Source organism: Uloborus diversus, chromosome 7 (genome assembly GCF_026930045.1).
Source record: "Uloborus diversus isolate 005 chromosome 7, Udiv.v.3.1, whole genome shotgun sequence".
Classification (NCBI taxonomy): domain Eukaryota; kingdom Metazoa; phylum Arthropoda; class Arachnida; order Araneae; family Uloboridae; genus Uloborus; species Uloborus diversus.
In genome coordinates this window covers 69,921,479-69,943,120 of record NC_072737.1, presented here as the reverse complement: position 1 = coordinate 69,943,120, position 21,642 = coordinate 69,921,479, and the positions used below count along the sequence as shown (strand labels likewise).

The 21,642-nt window shown below is 32.8% G+C and overlaps 1 protein-coding gene across 1 annotated transcript in view; it reads right to left on the bottom strand.

The window, feature by feature from the left end:
- The window catches only part of LOC129225611 (TBC1 domain family member 23-like), a 48,374-nt gene that overhangs the window by 17,179 nt on the left and 9,553 nt on the right, over positions 1 to 21,642 (bottom strand). The window contains exons 3-8 of the mRNA XM_054860077.1: positions 17,015 to 17,114; positions 15,800 to 15,998; positions 13,708 to 13,831; positions 6,315 to 6,439; positions 6,133 to 6,179; positions 4,195 to 4,298 (exon numbers count right to left, since the gene is read on the bottom strand). Coding sequence (XP_054716052.1) covers positions 4,195 to 4,298; positions 6,133 to 6,179; positions 6,315 to 6,439; positions 13,708 to 13,831; positions 15,800 to 15,998; positions 17,015 to 17,114 — 699 coding nt within the window. The remainder of the gene's footprint in view (positions 1 to 4,194; positions 4,299 to 6,132; positions 6,180 to 6,314; positions 6,440 to 13,707; positions 13,832 to 15,799; positions 15,999 to 17,014; positions 17,115 to 21,642) is intronic.

Genomic DNA, 21,642 nt, shown 5'->3' with positions numbered 1-21,642 from the left:
AATCCCTTCTGAGTGTCCAGATATCAGTTGCTCAAGCGCGGGAAGTATTTTAAAGATAAATGCTTACAAAAGATCAAAACTTGCGGCTAATCCCCTATTTCCCTAAAGGATACCTTTGTGCCTGCAACTAAAAGCCCCCAGCTGAGAGAGGAATCGGCCTGGGCGGATTCCCTAAGGAAGTGCCCCCCCTTGGTGTCTTGTGGTCAACCCTTCCACATTATTTTCGTACATCAAAACAGTTTGAATCAGAAAGGAATTTCAAAGCAAGCTTTACTGCTTGTACTTGGGAACATGTCTTCAGAAGAAAAAAAAAAAAATTTTGCTTGAAATCAAGTCGGATTGTTTTTCTTTTTTTTAAAACATACTTGGATAAATTTTAGTCAGTTTCATAGGATTATTTACTAATTAAGGCAATTTGATCATTGAAAAGAAACCAAATATTTTGTTTCTATTCTTAAAATCTCAAAAAAAAAAAAGTTCAATTAAAACATTGGAGCTATTTTAAAACAATAAATAAAATCTGAAAAAGAAAGGGAGTTCGTATGAGTAGAGCGAAAAGAACTCAAGATATTATCATTTCATTTGTACTGTAGTATATATTTTATGTTTTGCATCTATTACGTATAGTCAATGCGGTCGTCATAATTTTTGTTTGTGAAATTAAAAATATTCAAAACTGTATCACTAAAAAATCATCAAAGGGTGCCGCGAATATTAAACATCATAATTTCAGTTTGAAAATATCATGATTTAAAAATGAATAAATATTAAAAAATAATAATAGTATACAAATAACTAAAAAGCGTAGTAAACGCATTATAATAATAATAAAAAATAAAACATACTCGTACAAAATTAAGATGTGTAAGATAATTAAAAAAATAATGGTGTGTAAAATAAATTATAAAATTTGAGGATTATGAACAATTTAATGAAGGTTGCTTGTGTAAGAAGGTGGATTTTTGATAACAAGAAAAAAAAAATCTGTTTTTCTGCTTTATTCAGGCATAGAAATATTGTTAAATGTGTAAGGAAATATTTTCACACTTGTTCATCAGGAGTTCAAATGCCAGAATGCTAAGAAACAAAGCTTCCACGAAAAGATAAAAATATAATGCCTGATTATTTGAAGCATTATACGTGTCCCATCTAAGAGTAGTTGAAAGGTTAATATCTTAGTAAAATAAAATAATTTACAACAAATTTCGTGAAATACTATAAGTTACATCCCTTTTGTCTAAGGAAAATATCTTGATTACCGCTCCCCTAAAAGCACCAGAACCCAACAGAGAAGCGCAATAACAGGGTTCTGCCCCTGGAAGGATCGCCGACACATATTCGGCCGAAGCAAAAACTGCTAGAAACGCCGTGACGACACAGGATCGTCGAAAGCAGTTAGGAACCATTTTCTTGCGACGAGCCTGAATCGGCCGGAGCAGTTTTAACACAAACTGCGCGGCCGATCCTGTATCGGCCGGGGCAAAGAATGGGTTAAACACAAGACAAGCTATGAAACACTCAAACTACTAAGTAAATAGCGAAAGATATGATGATTTATCATTATTAGAATGGAGTCTATTTAATTATGAAAAAAAAGATATCATGTATCATATTTATGCGCAGGATTGCCAGCAGGGTGGTGACTTTAACCCCCTGACTTTCAAAAATAAAATTTAATTCATGAAATAGGGAGAGGCTACAAAATATATAACGACAATATTTAATCTCACGTTTATGTCCGGCGCTGCAGTATGCCTCCTTTGCAGCACCGGCAAGAGGTTGCAAGAGAGGTACTTTCACCCACTGACTTTTCAAAATTAATATTGCTTTTTAAAATTTATTTATTTATCTTATAATCTTAGTAGTAATATTATTTTTAATTTTTTAAATATTTTAATAACTAATTATTTTGAATGAGTAAAATTAATTTTACTTTAAGCAAGGCCAAATTGCAAAAGTGCAAACAAATTGTGATCAGAGAAATGTGTAAAAATTATAAATTAATTATCTTTCACAAAGATGGAAATACATCTCAGTATTCGCTTTAAAATAAATAAATTAAAAATAGATAAACTAAATTTTAAAAACTAAAAATAAATAAATTTAAAAACTTGTAAAAAAAGTGTTAGCGATATACATGCGGGTAAACCCTTCCGCACATGAATCTGCCAGTGCCCACGGGCCAGGTTCAGAATTTTAATGCAGACAAGGAAAAAAAATATCTAACTCTTCTTATTTTCTTCAAACTTTTGATAATTTGTCATATTTTCTTTAAAAGTACATGAGCAATACTTTAAAATAAGTAATAATTTCTGTGTATTAATGGTAAAACATCTTTTGAATAAAAAAATAATCTTGTAACGGTATATGCACAGACCTACATAGAACACAATAGTGGCGCAACTAGAAAATAATTTTTAAGGGGAGAGGGTGAAGGTGCACAATAGGGAAAAATCTCATCAATTTGATTGATTCGATTTGCTCATCAAATCTCACAATTTTGAAACTTATAGTTTTAAAAACGCAATTTTAGAAGGCCTTTGGTGATGTTAGGGGAAAGAATGGTACAGGGGACTTCGCGGAAATTTGTAGAAATTGAAGCCTTAAAACGCTGTTATAGGCCATATTTATTGACATTAGGGTAAGGAATGGAGCTCAGGGACTCTAATAGATCGTTTTTTTTCTTTTTTTTGAAAAAAAAAAAAAAAAAACTAATTCCTCTTCCCCTTCTACCAATTTTTCGAAATTACAGTTCCAAAAACGCAATTGTTGACACACTTCGAAGATTTTTAGGAGAAGGGGTTCTGGAGTTCTCCCCTGGAATATTTTCATAATTGAAGTCCTAAAATCGGCCTGAAGAAAAAAAATTCTTCGTATAATCCGCGGCTAATACGATGCAAAAATGAAGTTTTGATTTAATATTCAATCTTAGCAACTAAATTAAAAACGTGAAGAAGTAGTAGCTTTTAAGGTATATTCAAAACTAATATAAAAAGCAATCTAAAAAATAAGCTCTTCTCTAAATTGTTATCAAGTATGCTAACTACTTGAAGACTAAGAATCAAGAAAGGAGCAAACAGTCTGATCTAGTGCAAATGAAGGCTTCTTCCTTTACTGTATGTTGTTTATTTTACCCAGCCTGAATCACGAACATTCAAGCTATGCAAAATACACAACATACAGGCAGAGTAATGGTCTTGGCGAATCCTGCTGTAAATATTGATTTTCATTCAAAGGTTGGTGGTGAGGGAAAACACACACACACACAGAAATAATGTGTGGGGGCAACGTATAATCTGCACCTCATTAATTTTACTTTTTTAACAGAAAATTCGTGGATTATACGCAGAAAAATACGATATAATTCTTTTTTTTTAATTTCAAGCACATACGCACACAAAAAAGAAAAGGAAAATAAGTAAAAAGTTATAAATTATTGTCTGAAAAAAGTGAGGGGGCCCAGGCCCCCTCTGGCCCCTTCCAGGAGCCGCCACTGCATATAGTAATAAATAAGGTATCAAATTGTTTAGAATTAAATTATGCACAACATATATTTTTTCCACAAAGTCAGGGTAATGTCCTTAGACCTCTTAAGTCGTAAAAGTTTAGCTTTATCGTTTTCTTTATTATAAAAACCTCAAGTATCTTTATTGAATACTAAGAATAAATGATTTTCAATTTTATTTTATGAAAATGTTATAAGTATACTCTATAAAAAATAAAAATTAGACCTTCAGAATAGAGCAAATTAACTCTTAAATCTTTGTTTGAAGATTTTCAGAAAAGGTATACAACAAAAGAATTGCACTGGTTATGATGCTGAACAGAAGAAAAGTGAGAGAAATAATCAGTGTATAATTGACATTAGTTATTTTTATTAGAAATACTCTTCAGAATTTTCTAGAAAGTTAATTTTTTTTTTTTTTTTTTTTTGTACTACTATATATAATGTACAGTGTGAACTTTTCCTTAAAATAATAACTGAAAAGAACTTATTGAATTACAGTATGTTATCAAATATTTTAAAGAAATTTAAGTATGTCCAATTAGTTGATGCTGAAAACCATAGTAATAATAATAATAAACAAATAAATAAAAATAAAGAAATTATTAAAAAAAGTTTATTTATTTATTTTTTAATATAAATAAAGTTTACAAAAAAAAAAAAAAACTCATACAGGAATAACCTATTACCTTGAAAAATGAACGAGGTGTGCAAGACATGTAATGGAATGCTACTGTACAAAAATCTTCAACATCTTCTGGTTCCAGACCACATGGCATCATCGACAAAGTTTCTAAAAAAAATACATTACATTATTAAAAGCCTGCAATTTAACACAATTGTATATGAAGATATCACATCATATACAATTTTTTACAGCAATGGGCATGACAAACATTTTTTGTCATGGGAATCTTCCGTAGTATTACATTTTATGTTGTTATAATATATTAGAGTAGATGAGTGAAAATCTTGAAACTTGAGCACCCTTCCCCCAAAGTGTTCCTTTGAAAATCTAGGTCTCAGCAACTGATTAGATAGTCATCTTCTTACTGCATGTTAATCAGCTATTACAAAATGGATTTTGTATAATAATTACTACATACTGGATTTTTTTTTTTTTTTTTTTTTTTTTGTGGGAGCATTTTCTGGCAGAACATAGATCAAAATTTTCCTTGGTGCAGTGGTCGAATCAGAGACCTGATAAGCCAGACAACGGATAATAATCATCCCTATTTTGTCAATACTTTATATTTCTGACTACACTAAACACGAAATTACAAAGAGTTGACAGTCATTTTACAAAGCTAGTGTTTCCTTTATTACACTGCATCCAGTCCCTTTTAAAGCAACCGTTGATGAACCCTACCTTCTTATTTGCACCACTCAATACGCTTTTTTAGCCCTTTGAAGTTTCAACAACATGTAACAATTAAGTCATTAATTGGATCAAGTAAAAATTCATGCAAGTCTAACTATAAAAAGTAACTCCCTCACTTCATCTGTCAACTAGAATGGTCTGGGAATATTAAAAGGTAAGAAAACAATGTCTATCTGAAATTACTAGGGTTTTTAAATGCATATTGAATACAAAAAGAATACAGTGGACTCTCTCTTCTGAATACTCATGCGATCAAACAAAAGTTTTCAGATTGTTGGAGTGTTCATTATAGAGGGAGATGGAATAAATGCATATTTGCTCCCTGGGACCATCAAAATGTGTTCAGGATATCGGAGTGTTCACATTAGAGCGTGTTTAGACATGACTGTATACAAGGGGTACGTTTTTAGGGTTCAAAACTCCTTTGAAATTTTTCAAAGTAATCCCAAAATATGTTTTTCACTGATAATTATTAATGTTTTATTTTTCTTTACATTTTTTTTCCAGCTTCATTTAAAAATGAAATTTTTACTGACTAATTGTTAGAAACTTTGTGCTTTATCTCCAGTAATTATTTTTAGTACAATTAATAGGAACATCAATCCTTACAAAACAATACAGCGTTTCCTACAGGTTTTCAATACCTGAATACCTCGCGCTAACAGAAGCATCAAAATTCTTTAGATTTAAAAGTGCCAAACTCTATATTTTACACATTTTTTAAGTGTCAAAAAATATGAATTTAAGAAGTGTTACTTTGAGTGCGCAAAATATGTGTATGCACATTTTTTCTTTTGAATGGTTAAAAAGACATCAAATGTGTGAAGGGATGAAGTTATGTAGTGAAACACATTAGATTTTTTTTCTTAGGCTAACAGATATGCCTTCTTTTGCTTTTAATTATGTTAATGCCCTCAAAGTAACACCCCCTCACTTAAATAACCTATTGTAACTAAACCAGTAGAATATACAGAAAAAAACGCACTGTATCATATATGAGTAATATGTTGGTAAAACCCTCCCCAAAACAAAGGTATGATTACGGCCCTGGTTCAGATAGAGTCCAGTGTAAATAAAAGCACATTTTCTACTACAGAATAACCTTTTGAGAAAGGACCTATTTAATTAAATTGGCAAACCCTTTTATCAGGAAGCACTCAGCCCTTCTTTCAATCTCTTGGAAATAGCACTGATAAAAAATAATAAAACTACAGAATGAAAATAATAACTACAATTTATTTATTACCTATTATGGATTGTCTATCATCATCTTTCATAAGAAGCAGCTGTTCTCTAAAATAGAAGCAAAACACAAGAACTGCTTCAAAACAATAATTTCAAATGAATCTTTTTTGAACATATTGTGGTATTATACAATACAGAATACAATACAAGAAATTTATATAAACATCACAAGAGCGGGCTTACTTTTCATTGATCAAAATTACCAATGCCAAGAAGAATACAAGGAATGGTTCAGAAGCTTGGAAATATATATCCCACATAATACGGATAACTTTTAGGCAGCAAGTCGAAGAAAATAAACTTCCAAACTAGAACAAATTGAACAACATGTCGTTATCAATACAAAATAATTAATATTCAATCTGAACACTTATGAGATGAAAAGGCAAACATCCGGTTTACAGGCAGATATTAATGCATCTATTAGTTTTCAGAGATGCCAGCTTTTGCAGATGCATGCAAGGATGGATCCAAAAATTTTTCAAGGAAGGGCGGTTGATTTTTTTAAAAACTTACATCTCACTAATTACATGATCTACCCATGCTTGGGGGAGGGGGAAGCTTTTGCATCATTTTTACCGAAATTCTAAAACACCTAAAATATAGAGGTTTATCCAAGGAGGTCTCTGAATCTACTCCTGCTCTTTCTGTTGAAAGAGATTTTCTGAAATTGCGCTTTAGAACTTCAACTTCATAAGAATTCCGGGGGAATGCTTCGAAACTCCCTCCCTAACCCTAACAATATTGAAGGTTGCATAAAAATGTTATTTTTTTAAAACTTCAGCATCGAAAAATTACCGGAAGGATGTCACAAAACCCATTCCTTCCCCAAACTCTACCAGAGATTTCTGCAATTGCATCTTTAAGAGTCAAATTTTTCAAAATGCCTGCGGGAAGGTCTCCCAATTCTTTAAGTTAACGCCCTCAAGGAAGTCCCTAAACTTGCGTTTTAGGGCTGCAATTGGAAAATAATTGCTTATGTAGGGTCGTTTCTATCGCTCCTCCCTTGTATCCACCCTTGGATGTATGTTAGCCTCTAAATTAAGCAGAGTCACATTGAAATTAAAGCAGCATGCACATCAAATTTTTAAGTTCCCTCCTCATTCATATAGAGTCGCGTTAACTAGACATTTGCCAATTGGGTCACTTCATCTAAACTGCTAAATTCCTGTCCTTCCTCCGACAATAACAAATTAACTTGTGTAAAAATAAAACTGGCGCTAGGATGCTTTAACAATCTATTTTTATGTTTTATAAAATAAGCTAAAACAAACCCTCTAGTATTATGATACATTTAAACATTTTTTTACATGATAAATGTCATTCCCCTGTATGTCCCAACCTCCACCTTAAATCAAAATTAACTCTAAAGATTCAGGAAGCCATGAAAATTTGTAAAGAAATTGTTGTTTAACCTATTAATAAATGTAATGCTATGTTGTAAAATAGAAAAATAATGAGGTTTCTTTTCAAGGTTTAAACTATTTTGAAAAATATCCTTTGATTTTTTGGCATTACCCTGTCAAAGAATGGAATGAATGTTTTTCACATCTGGTAATAGTTGTATTAATTCATAATTTAGTATTTAAATTGTGGCCTCATTATAGAAATAATCTTAATAGGTTCTTCTTGCAAAAATTCACGGATTCAAGTATAATTGGGTGATCTCAAGTTAAATCTTGTTAAGTAATTGTAATGAGTCACTACCCTGTCTCTGATAATTAATTTAATTTTGTAAATAATCATTCAATGAGTGATTAACTCAGAGTTTTCCCACCGTACTTTAAGTGACATTGATTTTTGTTGTTTGCAGTTATGACAATATATAAGTTCCCCTGTCACATGATGTAAGGGAAACATATGACCAAAATAACTACCTTTTGCACACCAATACATTGGACCTTTTTTAATTTCCTAAAAATGGTGTTTCTTTTCCCCACAGAAATTATAATACCGTCAGTAAAATCAGGGGTCGATCCAGCGCCAAATTGGGTTCGCTTTGCGGCCCCTTCACAAAATTCTGCATAGCAAAAGCGGCCCCGTTCACAAAATTCCGCGTCGTAAAAGCAGCCCCTTCACAAAAATTTATAAAAAGGCAGCCTTTTCACAATATTTTTTAACCGCAAATGTGTACGCATCTACGCGAAAGCCTACCCCTCTTCCACCTTCCCCCATCTTATCTTTTTGCTTGCTGCGTGAGGTGTTTTTGCTTGAGAGCATCAGAGGGGGGACGGGAGAGGAACGATTGTGATTGGTGGCTTGTTTTCAGGAAAATTCTAAATTTTATTTTGATTACGCAATATATATTTAGTATTAGTTTGTGTTGAGTTTCAAAATCCAATTCTAAAATAACTTTACTTAAAATAAAATTCTTTTATATGCTGTTTTTATACTTTTATTTCTTTTGAAGATCTTGATTTCCTTACATCTGCCATGGTAAACGAATTTTTCGCATTTTTGATGTTTACTGTACCTTGTTAAGAGGCAAACAAATAAATTTTTTAAATATATTTATTACATCATCAAATTGCAAAGTTTTAAACGAAATACCAACTCTGTAAGAAAGGCAAATGTCAAAAAATTAAAGGCTGAATGCTGGTGCAGTATTATTTTGGGTTTTAATTACTTTTACGTTTTTCAAACACATACATGGCATCTTTAATGAGTATTTCAATTCTGTGTTAAGAAATATGTGAGATCTTCGAGTCTATTCATATTGTATTTATTAGGAGTTATCATTACGTTCAGCAGCATGTGCAATTTTCATAGCTCCAAAAGTATTTCAGAGGGGCAAACAGGAAATCTGTTGTGAGACTTTCACCTTAAGAAAGTGTGCCTTGCATATGTATATTTGTAAAATACAATAAATGTAATGTATGAGTCAAATTACGAATAAAATGTTAAGGGTCTTACTTCCCCCCTTCCCCCAGCGCATTTTCTCTTGACAGCTTTCAGGTATTCTTCAAGAACTTGCAATCACCCCTGAAACCTGTCTAGGTCTTTTCTTTAACGATACGACAGCTAAAAATGCTTTAATATAATCTTTTCCAAGAAAAAAATCACAAGGTCTTTTTTGCAAAAATAAAGAAAATTCACAAAAATATTTTGCTTTTTCACAAAAATAAAGAAATTTCACAAAAATATTTTGCCTTTTCACAAAATGGGGACCCAAAAAATAAAACCTGGATCTACCCCTGGTAAAATGCATTATATCCTCTAAGCGTCATTCCCCTGTCACAGTGAATGCCATTACCTGCCTTGTCCAAATTGTGCTGTTAACGGAAAATGACCCAATTCCATATCATCCGTGGGCAGACTGTACGTACATTTCAAAATTAAAAAATTACTGCCAGTTTTGGATTTTCCCCTTTCTTTTATCGTTGCAGATTTTTTTTTTTGAGCAATCACATTGCTTATTGTTCTCAAACTTGATGGTTTTGATGTTCCTCTCTATGATTTTATTCCCCCCCTCCCTCTGCAGCACCACCGTCGACCAGCCCCTCCTGATGCTGCTCCTATAGCAAGCTAAGTCTCCAGGTTGCGTCCATATCCTACATACACACACGCATACATACATACACCTACACACAGGGGCAACTGGTTCTCAGTAATAGCTGATGAGGTTATACACATTTCCAGACAAGAAAAAATGTTTTCCGTTATTTGGATTATAACTTAAGTAGATATTTATGAAGCACTGTTAGGTTCACATTTTAAGTGCATGTTTATTTAAGGAGTGTTCGTCGCTTTGTTCTACTAGAAACATATTTCAGTTACTCAATGCATAGTATGCTTTCATAGAAACTTCTTTTTACAAATTGCTATTTTTGAAAAAAGTATCACACATCATAAAAACATTTCTCGATAATGTCAATGCAATGATTTGACAACTGGGAGATTATTGCAAAACAACTCTTTCAATGAAGAACGATCTGATGCCCTTTAACATGTATGGATTTGTTTATATTTTTACTCAATTTATTTGTATTGTGGAGAGTTTTTTAACAACGCTTTCATCTAACAAACATCTTCAATCTGCTAACCTAATTTTCGAACTGTCCAAGTTCCAGTACAAGCTACAATTGAAACTATTAATAAATTTCACACATATCTATTTCAACCAAGCGTGGAACTTTATAAAAAAAATTTACTTCGAGTAAAAAAAAAGAGGGTACAAAAATTTACATATTGATGTAAAGTTAAACATTGATTTAATATTTCGTAGTAAATAACATATTCAGTTTCTGATGAAATTATCACAAGATTTGATAATAAATGATTTTCTGTATTTTTGGCTTTATATTATCTGGATTGGAATTGAAAACAAAATGCTTCAATTATGAATTAAATGTATAGCATGTGGCAAGAAGAATTACATGCAATATACCGAGAGCCTGGTTATCACATCCAGAGACTGCAATTCTGTCCTTGTTATGAACTGGAATAGTGAATAACCAAGCTAGAGGCAGATGCCATCTCATTCTTTAAAAGAATTCCGAAATATTAGTGAGTATTTCCGTGTAATGTTTCGGGATTTCAATAGTTTTTATCCACTTCCTGGAAAAATCAAGTATCATTGTCAAAAAGTTTCTTGAATTGCTACAAGTTGGACGAATGCAGACTTCTTTCTGTTGTGAAAAATATTTTTAGCTCCCTGTTTAAAGATTAACTCGATCGATTCCAGTTCGATTGCGGCCCGTTCAGACTGATTAAGCTCCCAAAGGGAGTGAATAAGTCTTTGGTCTACGTAGCTTTGCAAGAATTGCAATCGAGTGAGATGCTTAATACTTACTTGCAATTTTGGCTTAGCTTTAGCCGTGTTTGCAATACTGCTTTTGGAACTATCTTGATATATCAGGAAGGTGCCAAGCTGTTATATTATCCGTACCTAAGATTACACTGCATTTCCAGAGACACAAATGCAGTGTTGCCAGATTGGGGGAAATTTCCCCATTTTGGGGAAATCTGGTGCTCTCTGTGGAAATTTTGGGGAAATGGGTTTTGAGGGGAATTTTATGGGGAAAATTTTTTTTCTTGGGAAATCCTGGGGAAAAAAAAAACCTCGGGAAAAAAGGTTTTTTTTTCACATTTAAATTTGTGTCAAGAAGTAGTAGTTACATTGTTTGTATCAAATAGCGTTGGTTTAGCTTTGCTCAACTTTATGGAATTCGTATTATGTGGAATATTATGCTGCGGAGTTCGCATTATTGTTCTGCGTGAGTAACTAGTTGATAGGTGAAAAAGATAAAAATAAGTGTGATGAAGAATGTTCTTGGATAAATATATACAAAAATCATTATTTTAATGTACATCCAGAAGCAGAGTAGTAAATGCGAGTAGAAAAAAAACATTTGGTTAATTCTTATCTTTCGGTCAGGTGCTTGTATTTATAACTTGTGGCACCCGCACGGCTTTGCCCGTAGTAGAAAATTAAAAAGTCTAGTGATTCCTCTGTCTATTTCCAAATAATGCATGATGAATTCCTCGCCAATCGGCTTGCCCACGTTACGGTTCCACATTATGATATCTTGGTAATTTACTCGTCCATCTTATGATAATTTTGCTCAAGAAAATGTTCTTAAAATTGGAATAGAAAAAGAATAAAATCGAATTTTCGAAAAATTGCTTAAAAGTGCACACTCCCATGCTACAAACTAATTCTTTGCCAAATTTCATGAAAATCGGCTGCACGGTCTAGGCGCTATCACAGAGATCCTGACGATATCTAGACAGAGAGACTTTCAGCTTTATTATTAGTAAAGATAAAGAAAGATAAAGATAAAGAAGACAAAAAGAAAAAAAGGGAAAATGGGAAGAAAAAAAAAGTTGGGGAATTTTATAAGAAAATTTGGCTATTTGGGGAAAAAAAAATTTTCAAGAGACAAAAATATTCGAAGGAGTCGATTCATTTTATAAAAATATTAGTGGAAAAATAATTTTTGAATTTGGGGAATTTTGAGAGAAAACATCGCTTTTTGGGGGAAAGTTGAAAGGGAATTGGGGAAATCTGGATTTGACCATCTGGCAACACTGCACAAATGGCTTTCAACGGGAAGATTTCTGAATTTTTCAATATAATTTCAGGAAGGTTGCTGAATTTTAGCGGAAAATGTTCCTGGTTTTTGCAAAATATGTTAGTGGCAGAAATTGGGCACATCAGCTGCCTATTATTTTCCAGGAACGTTTCTGAATCGTTTTTACAGTGTTGAAGCAGAGAGTGCTAATGAGACTAGATTATTCAATGATGAAAAATGAAGCCCCTCACAATTTTTAAAGTTGCCTGGGTGATTTTGAACAGCAAGATCTGAAAAGTGTGTTTTCATACCTAATTTTGAAACGTCAATTTTTTTTAACCATTCCTGTCAGCTCAGCTAGTCGAGAAAGATTTTGTTTACGTCTCAGGAGGTAAGAGAATTATTTTCGAAGCACAAAAAAATCTTTTATTTACTGTACTGGCAAAAGAGAACGACACTGGGCATTGATGGATTACTGACAAGTTTTTCTGTTCTTCCGAATTCCAAAAATCATACACAAAAACTATATAAAAAGGTTAAGACTAGTCTCGAGATGTTTTCATAACTTATTGTAAAATGAGCAACAACTTTTGTCATAAAAATTTAAATTGTTTCTTAACACTAATTTGTATTGATACTAAACGCATTTTGTGACCACTTTTTGTTATCAAATGTGTGTTTTGTACCGTACTGTGGTAATTCATATTTAAAAAACTTGACCCCCCAAATGAAATGCTGAAATGCCGCCCCTGCCTACACACATACACATCTACACACATACACACACTCGTGATTGCGAAAAACATAATTTGAATACAAGATGTCAATTTTTTTTTTTTTTTTTTTTTTTGAAGTAACTTCATAAAAATAGCACAAATTGCTTTTTTTACTAAAATGCTAAACTGTTTGAAAAAATTATTTTTATTTATACTAATTTATGTATAGCCCTACATTTTAATTGATTATAATAAATTAAAACGATTAAAACATGAACAAAAAATAAAAATTAAATAAAGTTTACAAGCAACTAGCAAATAGTCTGCCTATGGCACCGGATGCTAGATGTCAAAAGTGAGCTATTGGGTATCTGTTTGAAGTTCTGACTTAACCCTGGCTTGGATCGTAACATACAGATAAAATAAAGTTTGCCACATTAATTACAGATTGTAAGTACGTCAGTCTTCAAAAAATTTACAGCTATAATGTTTCTTGTACAAATAATGAAAAGTTATAATATAACTGTAACCTTGGTGAATAGGACAATAAAATTTTTATAAACTGTCTCCTTTTTTAAAAAAAATATTTTGTGGTTTGGGAGACTCAACAAAAGAAAAGATATTTAAAACCTTTTAGATCACATTTTCATTAATTTTTCAATAAAAAAAACCAAATACAACAGCTGACGCTGTCCCTTTGCACCCCCCCCCCCCAACTACAGCACTAATTGTCTTTAAAAAACAAACAACATTTTAAATATCATTATAATTTATTTCTTCTTATTAAGTAAATAAATCTAATTTTTCAATTAAAACAAGCTAATAAAAAATCAATTTTGCACTTACCCAGGCTTTCACATAACATTCGGGAGTTATTTTCTTTGTATCCAAAAAAGAGCAAACTTCTGGCTCATGGTATAGCAACAAAAGGCGTAAAAGGTGAAAAGAACTTTGATTTTTACTAGAATATCTAGAATGATAAATTTGTTTTAAAACTTATTTTAAATTTACAAAATTCATAACTATAAATTTATTCTTGATCACAAACCTACTTTATCTTCTTTTTTAAATTTTTTTTTGAGCAATCACGATTGTTTATTGTTCTTATTTGACTGTTTTGAATTCAAATCATTTTATTTTCCCATCAGCACCCTCGTCGACCGGCCGCCTCAAGATGCTGCTCCTCTTGCGAAAACCGTGTCCAGATTGCATCTATATCCTACACACACGCATACATATACACCTACACACACACTCCTACACACACACACGCCTACATACACACACACACGAACGCCTACACGCACACGCACGTACACCGCATAGCACTGCATACACAACACTCACACACATGCATACATACACTCACACACATGCGCCTACACAAACACACACGCACTCATGATTGCAAAAAACATAATTTGCATTCAAGATGCCAAAAATTCAAATTAATATAATTTTTTTTAGCAATCATGATTGCTTATTGTTCTCACTTGACTGTTTTTGGCGTCCTACCATTTTATTTTCCAGTGAGCACCCTCTACAGCACCACCGTTGACCGGCCGCCTCACGATGCTGCTCCTAGCGAAAACCATTTCCAGGTTGCATCAATATCTACACTTACACGCATACATACACGCACGTACACACACATACATACGCGTACACACGCATACACACACAAACACATACGCATACATACAGACACCTACACACAACTACCCACACACTTTTGCTTGCACACAGACACATACACATTCCCAACTCACACACACACAAACACTCATACCTGCACACAGACATAAACACACATGCCTACACACACATACACATACCCCCCTACACACAAACACACATACCTCCCCCACACACACATAAACACACACGCCTACATACACACATACACACTCGTGATTGCGAAAAACATAATTTGAATTCAAGAGGTCAAAATTCAAATTAATTTTTTTTTTTTTTTTTTGCTTAACTTATTAATGCAGAGCAACAGTTGAATTGAAGATTAGATAGAATTGATAATTGAAGATATTAAGCTCAGGAAATGAATTAAATGTCAAAAGATCACAGAAGATACATCAATATTCTGAAAAAACTACTGGGTTTTATTTAGAATGACATAGGAATGATGTGAAAAAATATTGGGTTTCATATTCGAATTCAGTTTTGCGTTATTTTATTTTTACTAAAAAATTTCAAAGTGTATGAACACTTTCGGGAGCCACTGTTAATATTCATGACAATAGTTTTTTAGTACTCCATCAGATAAATCCCCCCTCTTTTTTTCTCTCTTCATTAAACACAACAAAATAACAATTAATTCAATGGTGAAAATGGTATAGTATCAGTTCTTTCATTTTCACGAAATCATTAAACTCAAATCTTCAATTTGCATTACTTGCTATATGTTTTGGAGCCATCAAGCAAAGCATTCTAAACCAAAACTGTCAGATTGGAACTAACAAAATGTGATGCGGAAAGGAAAACTTATTGCATATACTTTCATAGCCTACAAATGTAATGAACTGTATTTTTTATTTGTATAATATACATAGTAAAAATACTAATGGTTAAAATGAAAAAGCATTTAAATGAGTTTTTACATAAAATTATCAAAAATAACTCAAAATGTCCATATCCTATTTCCATAACACTTTGTCTGCATACTTGTTCCTCAGAGACACACTAAAGTAGTAATCACTCCAGTAAAAATTTATAAATTAAAGGCTGCACTTTAATTATTGGTGCACAGTAAAGTTTCTGAAAATCATCAGTAAATGTTTCCAAAGGAATTCTAAAAACTCATTTCAAATACGTGGTCACAATTTTGATACACTTCTTAGATAAATTTTTAAGTTACTTTGTTCATGTTTTAATTATAATGTTAATTGAGAAAAATCAATAAAATGTAAAAATGAATACTTACTTTGGTACATAGATATTTTGTATTGTGTGAAAATAAGAATACAATTGTGCCTTAGGTAAACGTAAAGCAACTAACGGCTCTAACAGTTGAACCCAGTTTCGGTCATATTCAAAAGCAGCTTGGCGGCAGTACCTCGTAATAATAGATTCTACATCACATAAAACAGAAACTTTGTCTTCTTCTTCATTTCCTAATCTATCTGAAAATATACATGACTAGGTTCATAACATTAAAAAATAAAAATATAAGGTACAAATAAAAATGGACAAAATAAATAAATCGACGAGATATGAAATATTTTACCATTGCATATTAAGAGATTATAATAACTTTTTTTTTTGTAAAATATTGCTGTAAAAAATAAGATTAATACAAAGTTCATTCAAAACAAACCTTTATTAATTGTTGGGGGGGCAAATCCAACTATTACCGCTGAGGCAGTAAACCCAGTGGTATAGTGGAGGGGGAACACAGTACCCCTCCTTTTTAAATTTTATGTCAGCAACCTGTCACTTGCTCATTTCATATCTTGCATATAGCTGTAAACATTATCCTATCCTTTTTTTTTTCCTTTAGAACTAGAGCACTGAGCAAACCAACACCAATTCCACGACAATAGCCTCACAGATGAATTTAATTAATTAGAGAAGGTATATAATCACCTGAGTTAGATAATATAGATACATGCATACACTGTGTGCTGATACCTTTGATGCTGTGCAGATACCTTGGCTGTAATAAGCATTGGCTAAAAATTGTTAAACACTAAAAACTGATTATCTTCAAATTTTGAAGATAATTTAATGAAAAATGCTCATTATTGCTTTCACGAATACATGATTGAGAGCTAAAGGCACTTTCTTACTAAAAATTTTACTTACCCACTTCATGTTTATTTTCATTCCTGCAGATAGTTTTGAGCTATGTGCGCAGATACTTTATATTTTTATCTTACTATGATAATCACCTTTTAAATTAAATGCAATGTGCTATGTCTATGAATAATTAAACAGTTGCTCAGAGAACGAACATTTTCAACAGAGCCTCCCTTGGAGCTCTTTCTGTCAGAACTTTGAAACATTGCTTGATGCAGAAGCTCCAGTAGGGGCTGTGCCAGTGCTTTCACAGATGTCATTGTTTATACCAGTCTTTTGATAAATAAAATATCATATCATTATTCCTTGATATTATTTATCCACTTGAATGATCACTTACCGACTAACTTTTGGCAGTCTTCCCTAATCAATGGTTGAATGGGCAAGTCAAAAATTTCATCCCATGATTCTTCACTTTTAATATTTATAGCTAAAAGGAGCTGTAATAAAAATAAATAAGTAAGTAAAAAAGTAGGAAAAACCGCTTTTTAAATTTAAATTATCTAGAATATTGAAAGTCATCAATATTAAAATATGTTACAATCATTTCTGTACCTCAGAGCCAGACTATCATAAGTCACATAATTGCTACTTTACAGAAGAGAGGGATTTTTTTTTTTTCTTTTTTTTTTTTTTTTTTTTTTTTATAAAGCATATGCAAAGGCTCTTTTAACACTGGTAAATAATTACAAGGTTTTTTTTTTCAGAATTAGATTCTCATGGTTTGATGCGAGATACGACTCTACATACAATGCACTAATAGACGGAAGTTCGCAATTTTTGGACTTGCATCAGTCTTGCTCAGGGCCACAGAGAGCCAAGATAGGCCCCTTGTCAGTTTTACCACCGGGCCCTCTTTTGCCCCCCTCCCCCAAAAAAAGAAAAGAAGAAAAAGAAAAAAAGGGGGAGTAAAGAAAAACAAAAAGGCGGGGGGAGAGAACTGAAAAGGGAAAAAAGAAGAAGAAAAGGTGAAGGGGAGAAAAAAATATCAAAACTACTTACTAGAAAACAATTAACTCTATTTTAAGTGCCACAATAGTACATACAAAAAGAGTAAGTTTTTCTTAATCTTTACGTTTTCTCTTATTCGAAATTTCTTCTCCCTATTTTTTTTTTGTTTCAGTATCACCGGCCCTAGTTTTTGACTAGGCTGACATGGCCTCCTCAGGCCTGGTCTTGCTCTGAGATACAGATTTACTTTTAATTTTGTCAAGAACTAAATAAAGTAATAGAGCAAGAGACATAAAACACTGGCTATCTTTCTCTCATCAAGACATTTCAAAATACATACAAGTTTCTGCATTCATATCATGCTTTTCATCAAAATCATGTTTCAAAAATATATATTAATCAAGAGTGCCCACACCCCCTAAGAGCAAGGGCTTACCCCATTAATTATGGCAAAGCCCCCCCCCCCACACACACACCAAAAAAGGGAAACATATATACCTAAAAATAACCCTCCTGAAAATTTCAATGGCGCAGTCTGCGCCATGACCCTCCCTCCCTAGGTGGGCACCCCTGAATAAAAGAATAAAATTCAGGGAAAAGTATTTCCCCTAGTGTCATCAAAGATATTCTGCAATTAGTACATTTTTAGGACTTTAAGTTCGAAAATTTTCAGAAAGCACCCTCAAATTCCTACCCTACTTTGCCATTATTAAAGATCATTTAAAATTTCACTCATAAGACTTCAATTGTTAAAAAAAAACAGGAGAACTACCAAACCCCATGTCTTTCCAGAACCTATCTAACATTAAATTTCAAAAAGTACTCTAGGAGAGGCTGTGAACCCCATCTCTTCCCGAAACTTGGTCAAAGAAAGTCTAGAATTATGTTTTTTGAACTTAATTTATAAATTTTTTTAAGAAAGCACCCCAGATCCCCTACCTTCACTCAACAGCATTAAAGATTATCTAACTTTTGCTTATGGACTCCCAGGATGACCCTCCATCTCCTAACATTATTGAAGATTGTCTTAAACTGCGCTGTCGGAAGTTCAATGTCAAAAATTTGGTTCAAGGTCAGATTTAGTTTAATGTCAAGGCTAAAGTGACCACACGTCCTGCTTTTTGACTCACAGTCCTTCTAGCTGAATGTCCTGCTAAAATGTCTCACTTTTCCCTTAAAGTTCTATTTTTCGGTCAAAGTTCCACCAAATAGGGGAAAATATAAACAACCTAGATTGTTCAACACTTTTGGGAGCATCCATCATTAAATTTAAACTATCTTGTTTCAGTCAAGGTTAACTCTTTGTATTAATTCAAGGGATTTTTAAATTCTTGAAAGGGGATGAAAATTTGTTATTGAAAATTGCTTCCAACAGTTAACAACACCTTTGTTGGAAAAAATATGCTGTACGCTTCTATCTTTGACACCATATTCAGTGGTGGATTTACTAGGGGGGGCAGTGGGGGCGACTGCCTAATCCAGGACCGTCATTTTCTAAAACCAATAATATAGAATTGAAGGAATTATTAGCAATCACTACTAATTTCAATCAAGTACATTCCACAAATTTCCTTTAAATTAAGTTCAGACAGTTAGTGCAGTCGAGGACGGACAGAGTTACACACTTTTTAATTTGAACCTAAGCTTGGCCCTTCTCCCTCTTTTGAACTTCAATAATTTTTATATTTCTACTAGTGGCCCATCCTGACCTTGTTCGGGTTAAAAAAAAAACTATCTATATTAAATAAATATTATGCAGGTACTTTTGAGTTTAAAATTAAATAATAAGCAACATTTTTTATTTCGCTTTATGAAATTTGAAACAAATTCATTCACCTCATTTCCTGATCAAGAGAGACCAATACATAATCCCCAGTGAACAATAAAATCTTTTCGTATGTAACGTTGTGCATATTGTACAGTTGTACGTTCGAATTTCAGATTTGATGATGGTGATGGAATAAGGAATTTTCATTGGAAATCGTGATCATTTAAATTGGAAAATTAATTATGCAGGGACCATGGGGATGCAATGAAAATGAGCCATCTGATAAACTGCTGGTGATGTAAGAACAATAATCTCAATCATATTATCCTGTAATGATTTTAATTGTGGTCCAATGATTTTAATTGTGGTCTCCTCAAACATTTGTCCTACATTATGGGACATCCTCTTGAAGAAGTTCTTTTAACTGCCCGTTTTTTGTTGTGGAACATGCGGAGGCTTTCTGGAGGAGATATTCAAAGTAGTTTAAATGTGAACGATCAGTTTCTATGGTTTTTTTTTTTTTTTTTTTTGACAATTCTTTTCTGATATTATATTTGCGAGCTATATTCTTCAATCGTTTTAAATACCTAAATGCAATCATGAAGAATATTCTTCCAAATAATTTAATTTATTTTTCCTCTTTGCTAATTTCTTTCCTATCCAATGCTCTTTGTTTGTCATTGTTTTAACACTTAACTTTGAATGTAGGACAATTACTCTTTAAGTACATGAATTTGCTTAAGTGCATAAACAAAAGTGGATTCATTAGGGAGTGTTTTTCATTTCGATTTTAGTACGAATATAAAATATTTGAAGATAGCTCGAAATGCATGACAAATTACAACCTTTAGAGTCGCGGATTAGTATCGTCTATCTGCACAACTTGAATTCAAAAACTAACTTGCTCAAAGCAAATCTCAGTTATAATTCGTTTGGATAAATTTTGAGGCATTAGCATTCTGTGACTCTAATTGGTTTGCAATGTTCAATGCTAAGAGTGCTATATACCTTATCCAGTGGTGTTCCGATAGTACATATACACCATATGATCTCAAACATTTTTCAGACATACAGTGTATACCCTAAAGTTTCAAAAAATTTCATATTATGACATATTATACATATGATTGCATACACATATTGTGCATAGCTGGGAGTATAGCCTCAGAAAATTTGATGGGAACATCACTGATCATATCCTCTGCAGCTCAAAATACATGTAAAGGTTTTGGCGGTTCTCATGCTGGCATCGTGATATTTACTTCTTTGACATCCTCCCAACCCTCAGCAATCAGTTCAAATAGAACCGTTAACCATACTGTCATTACGGATGCAGGGCAATCAAGAATTGTTTTTACGTATATAAGAACAAAACAGTATGAAACAAAAACTGGTAGCGAAGACAAACTATTGGTTTAAAAAAAATGTATGAAAAATATATGCATAAATTATAGCCTATGTTCACTCAGTAAGAATGCACCTTTTATGTAGTGAAAGAATTTTTCAAATAGGTGTAGTCGTTCCGGAGATTACCTCGAACATATAAACACACAAAAATCTGCTCTCTCTCTCTTTATAATATTAGTATAGATACGTGTCTTACAACCTTTTCCTTACATGGACTACACTATACTGGTATAATAATACATTTTTATGACTTAGAACAGTGGTTCCCAACCCTGGGGGGTGATAACCCCTAAAGGGGAGATTTGACACTTCAAGGGGGCGATAAGTTCATGAGGGGCAATTAGTATTTAAAAGACAGGATAAAGGGGGAATTGACTCCATGCCCCCCTACATAACGGTGGGGGGAGGAATGGCTTTTAGGGTTTTCAACCACCACCCTCTTGATCAGACTGTAAATCTGCCAGACCATATGGAATTAATTTTCCACTTAAATACTTCATTGGTATATCTGAAGCAGAGACGTACCGAGTACTCGGGTAACTACTCGGTACTCGGCCAATTTGCCGAGTACTCGGTACTCGGCGAAATTCTGATCAGATACTCGGCCAATACCGAGTAGTTGTAAAAAATTGAATATTGTCCAAGACAGATACTAAAATTTATTAAAAAAAAGAGCAAGCATTATATTCTGCAATCATTTACAATTAAAATTTATAAGTCAAATTTAAATTTTGAGAATAATGAAGTTTGTAATGCTTCAATAGAATAAATCTTTATTTTAATGTCCCCAAAGTTAATAAAACTTGTTTATTAAAAATTATGCAAAAAATGTAAGTAGTATA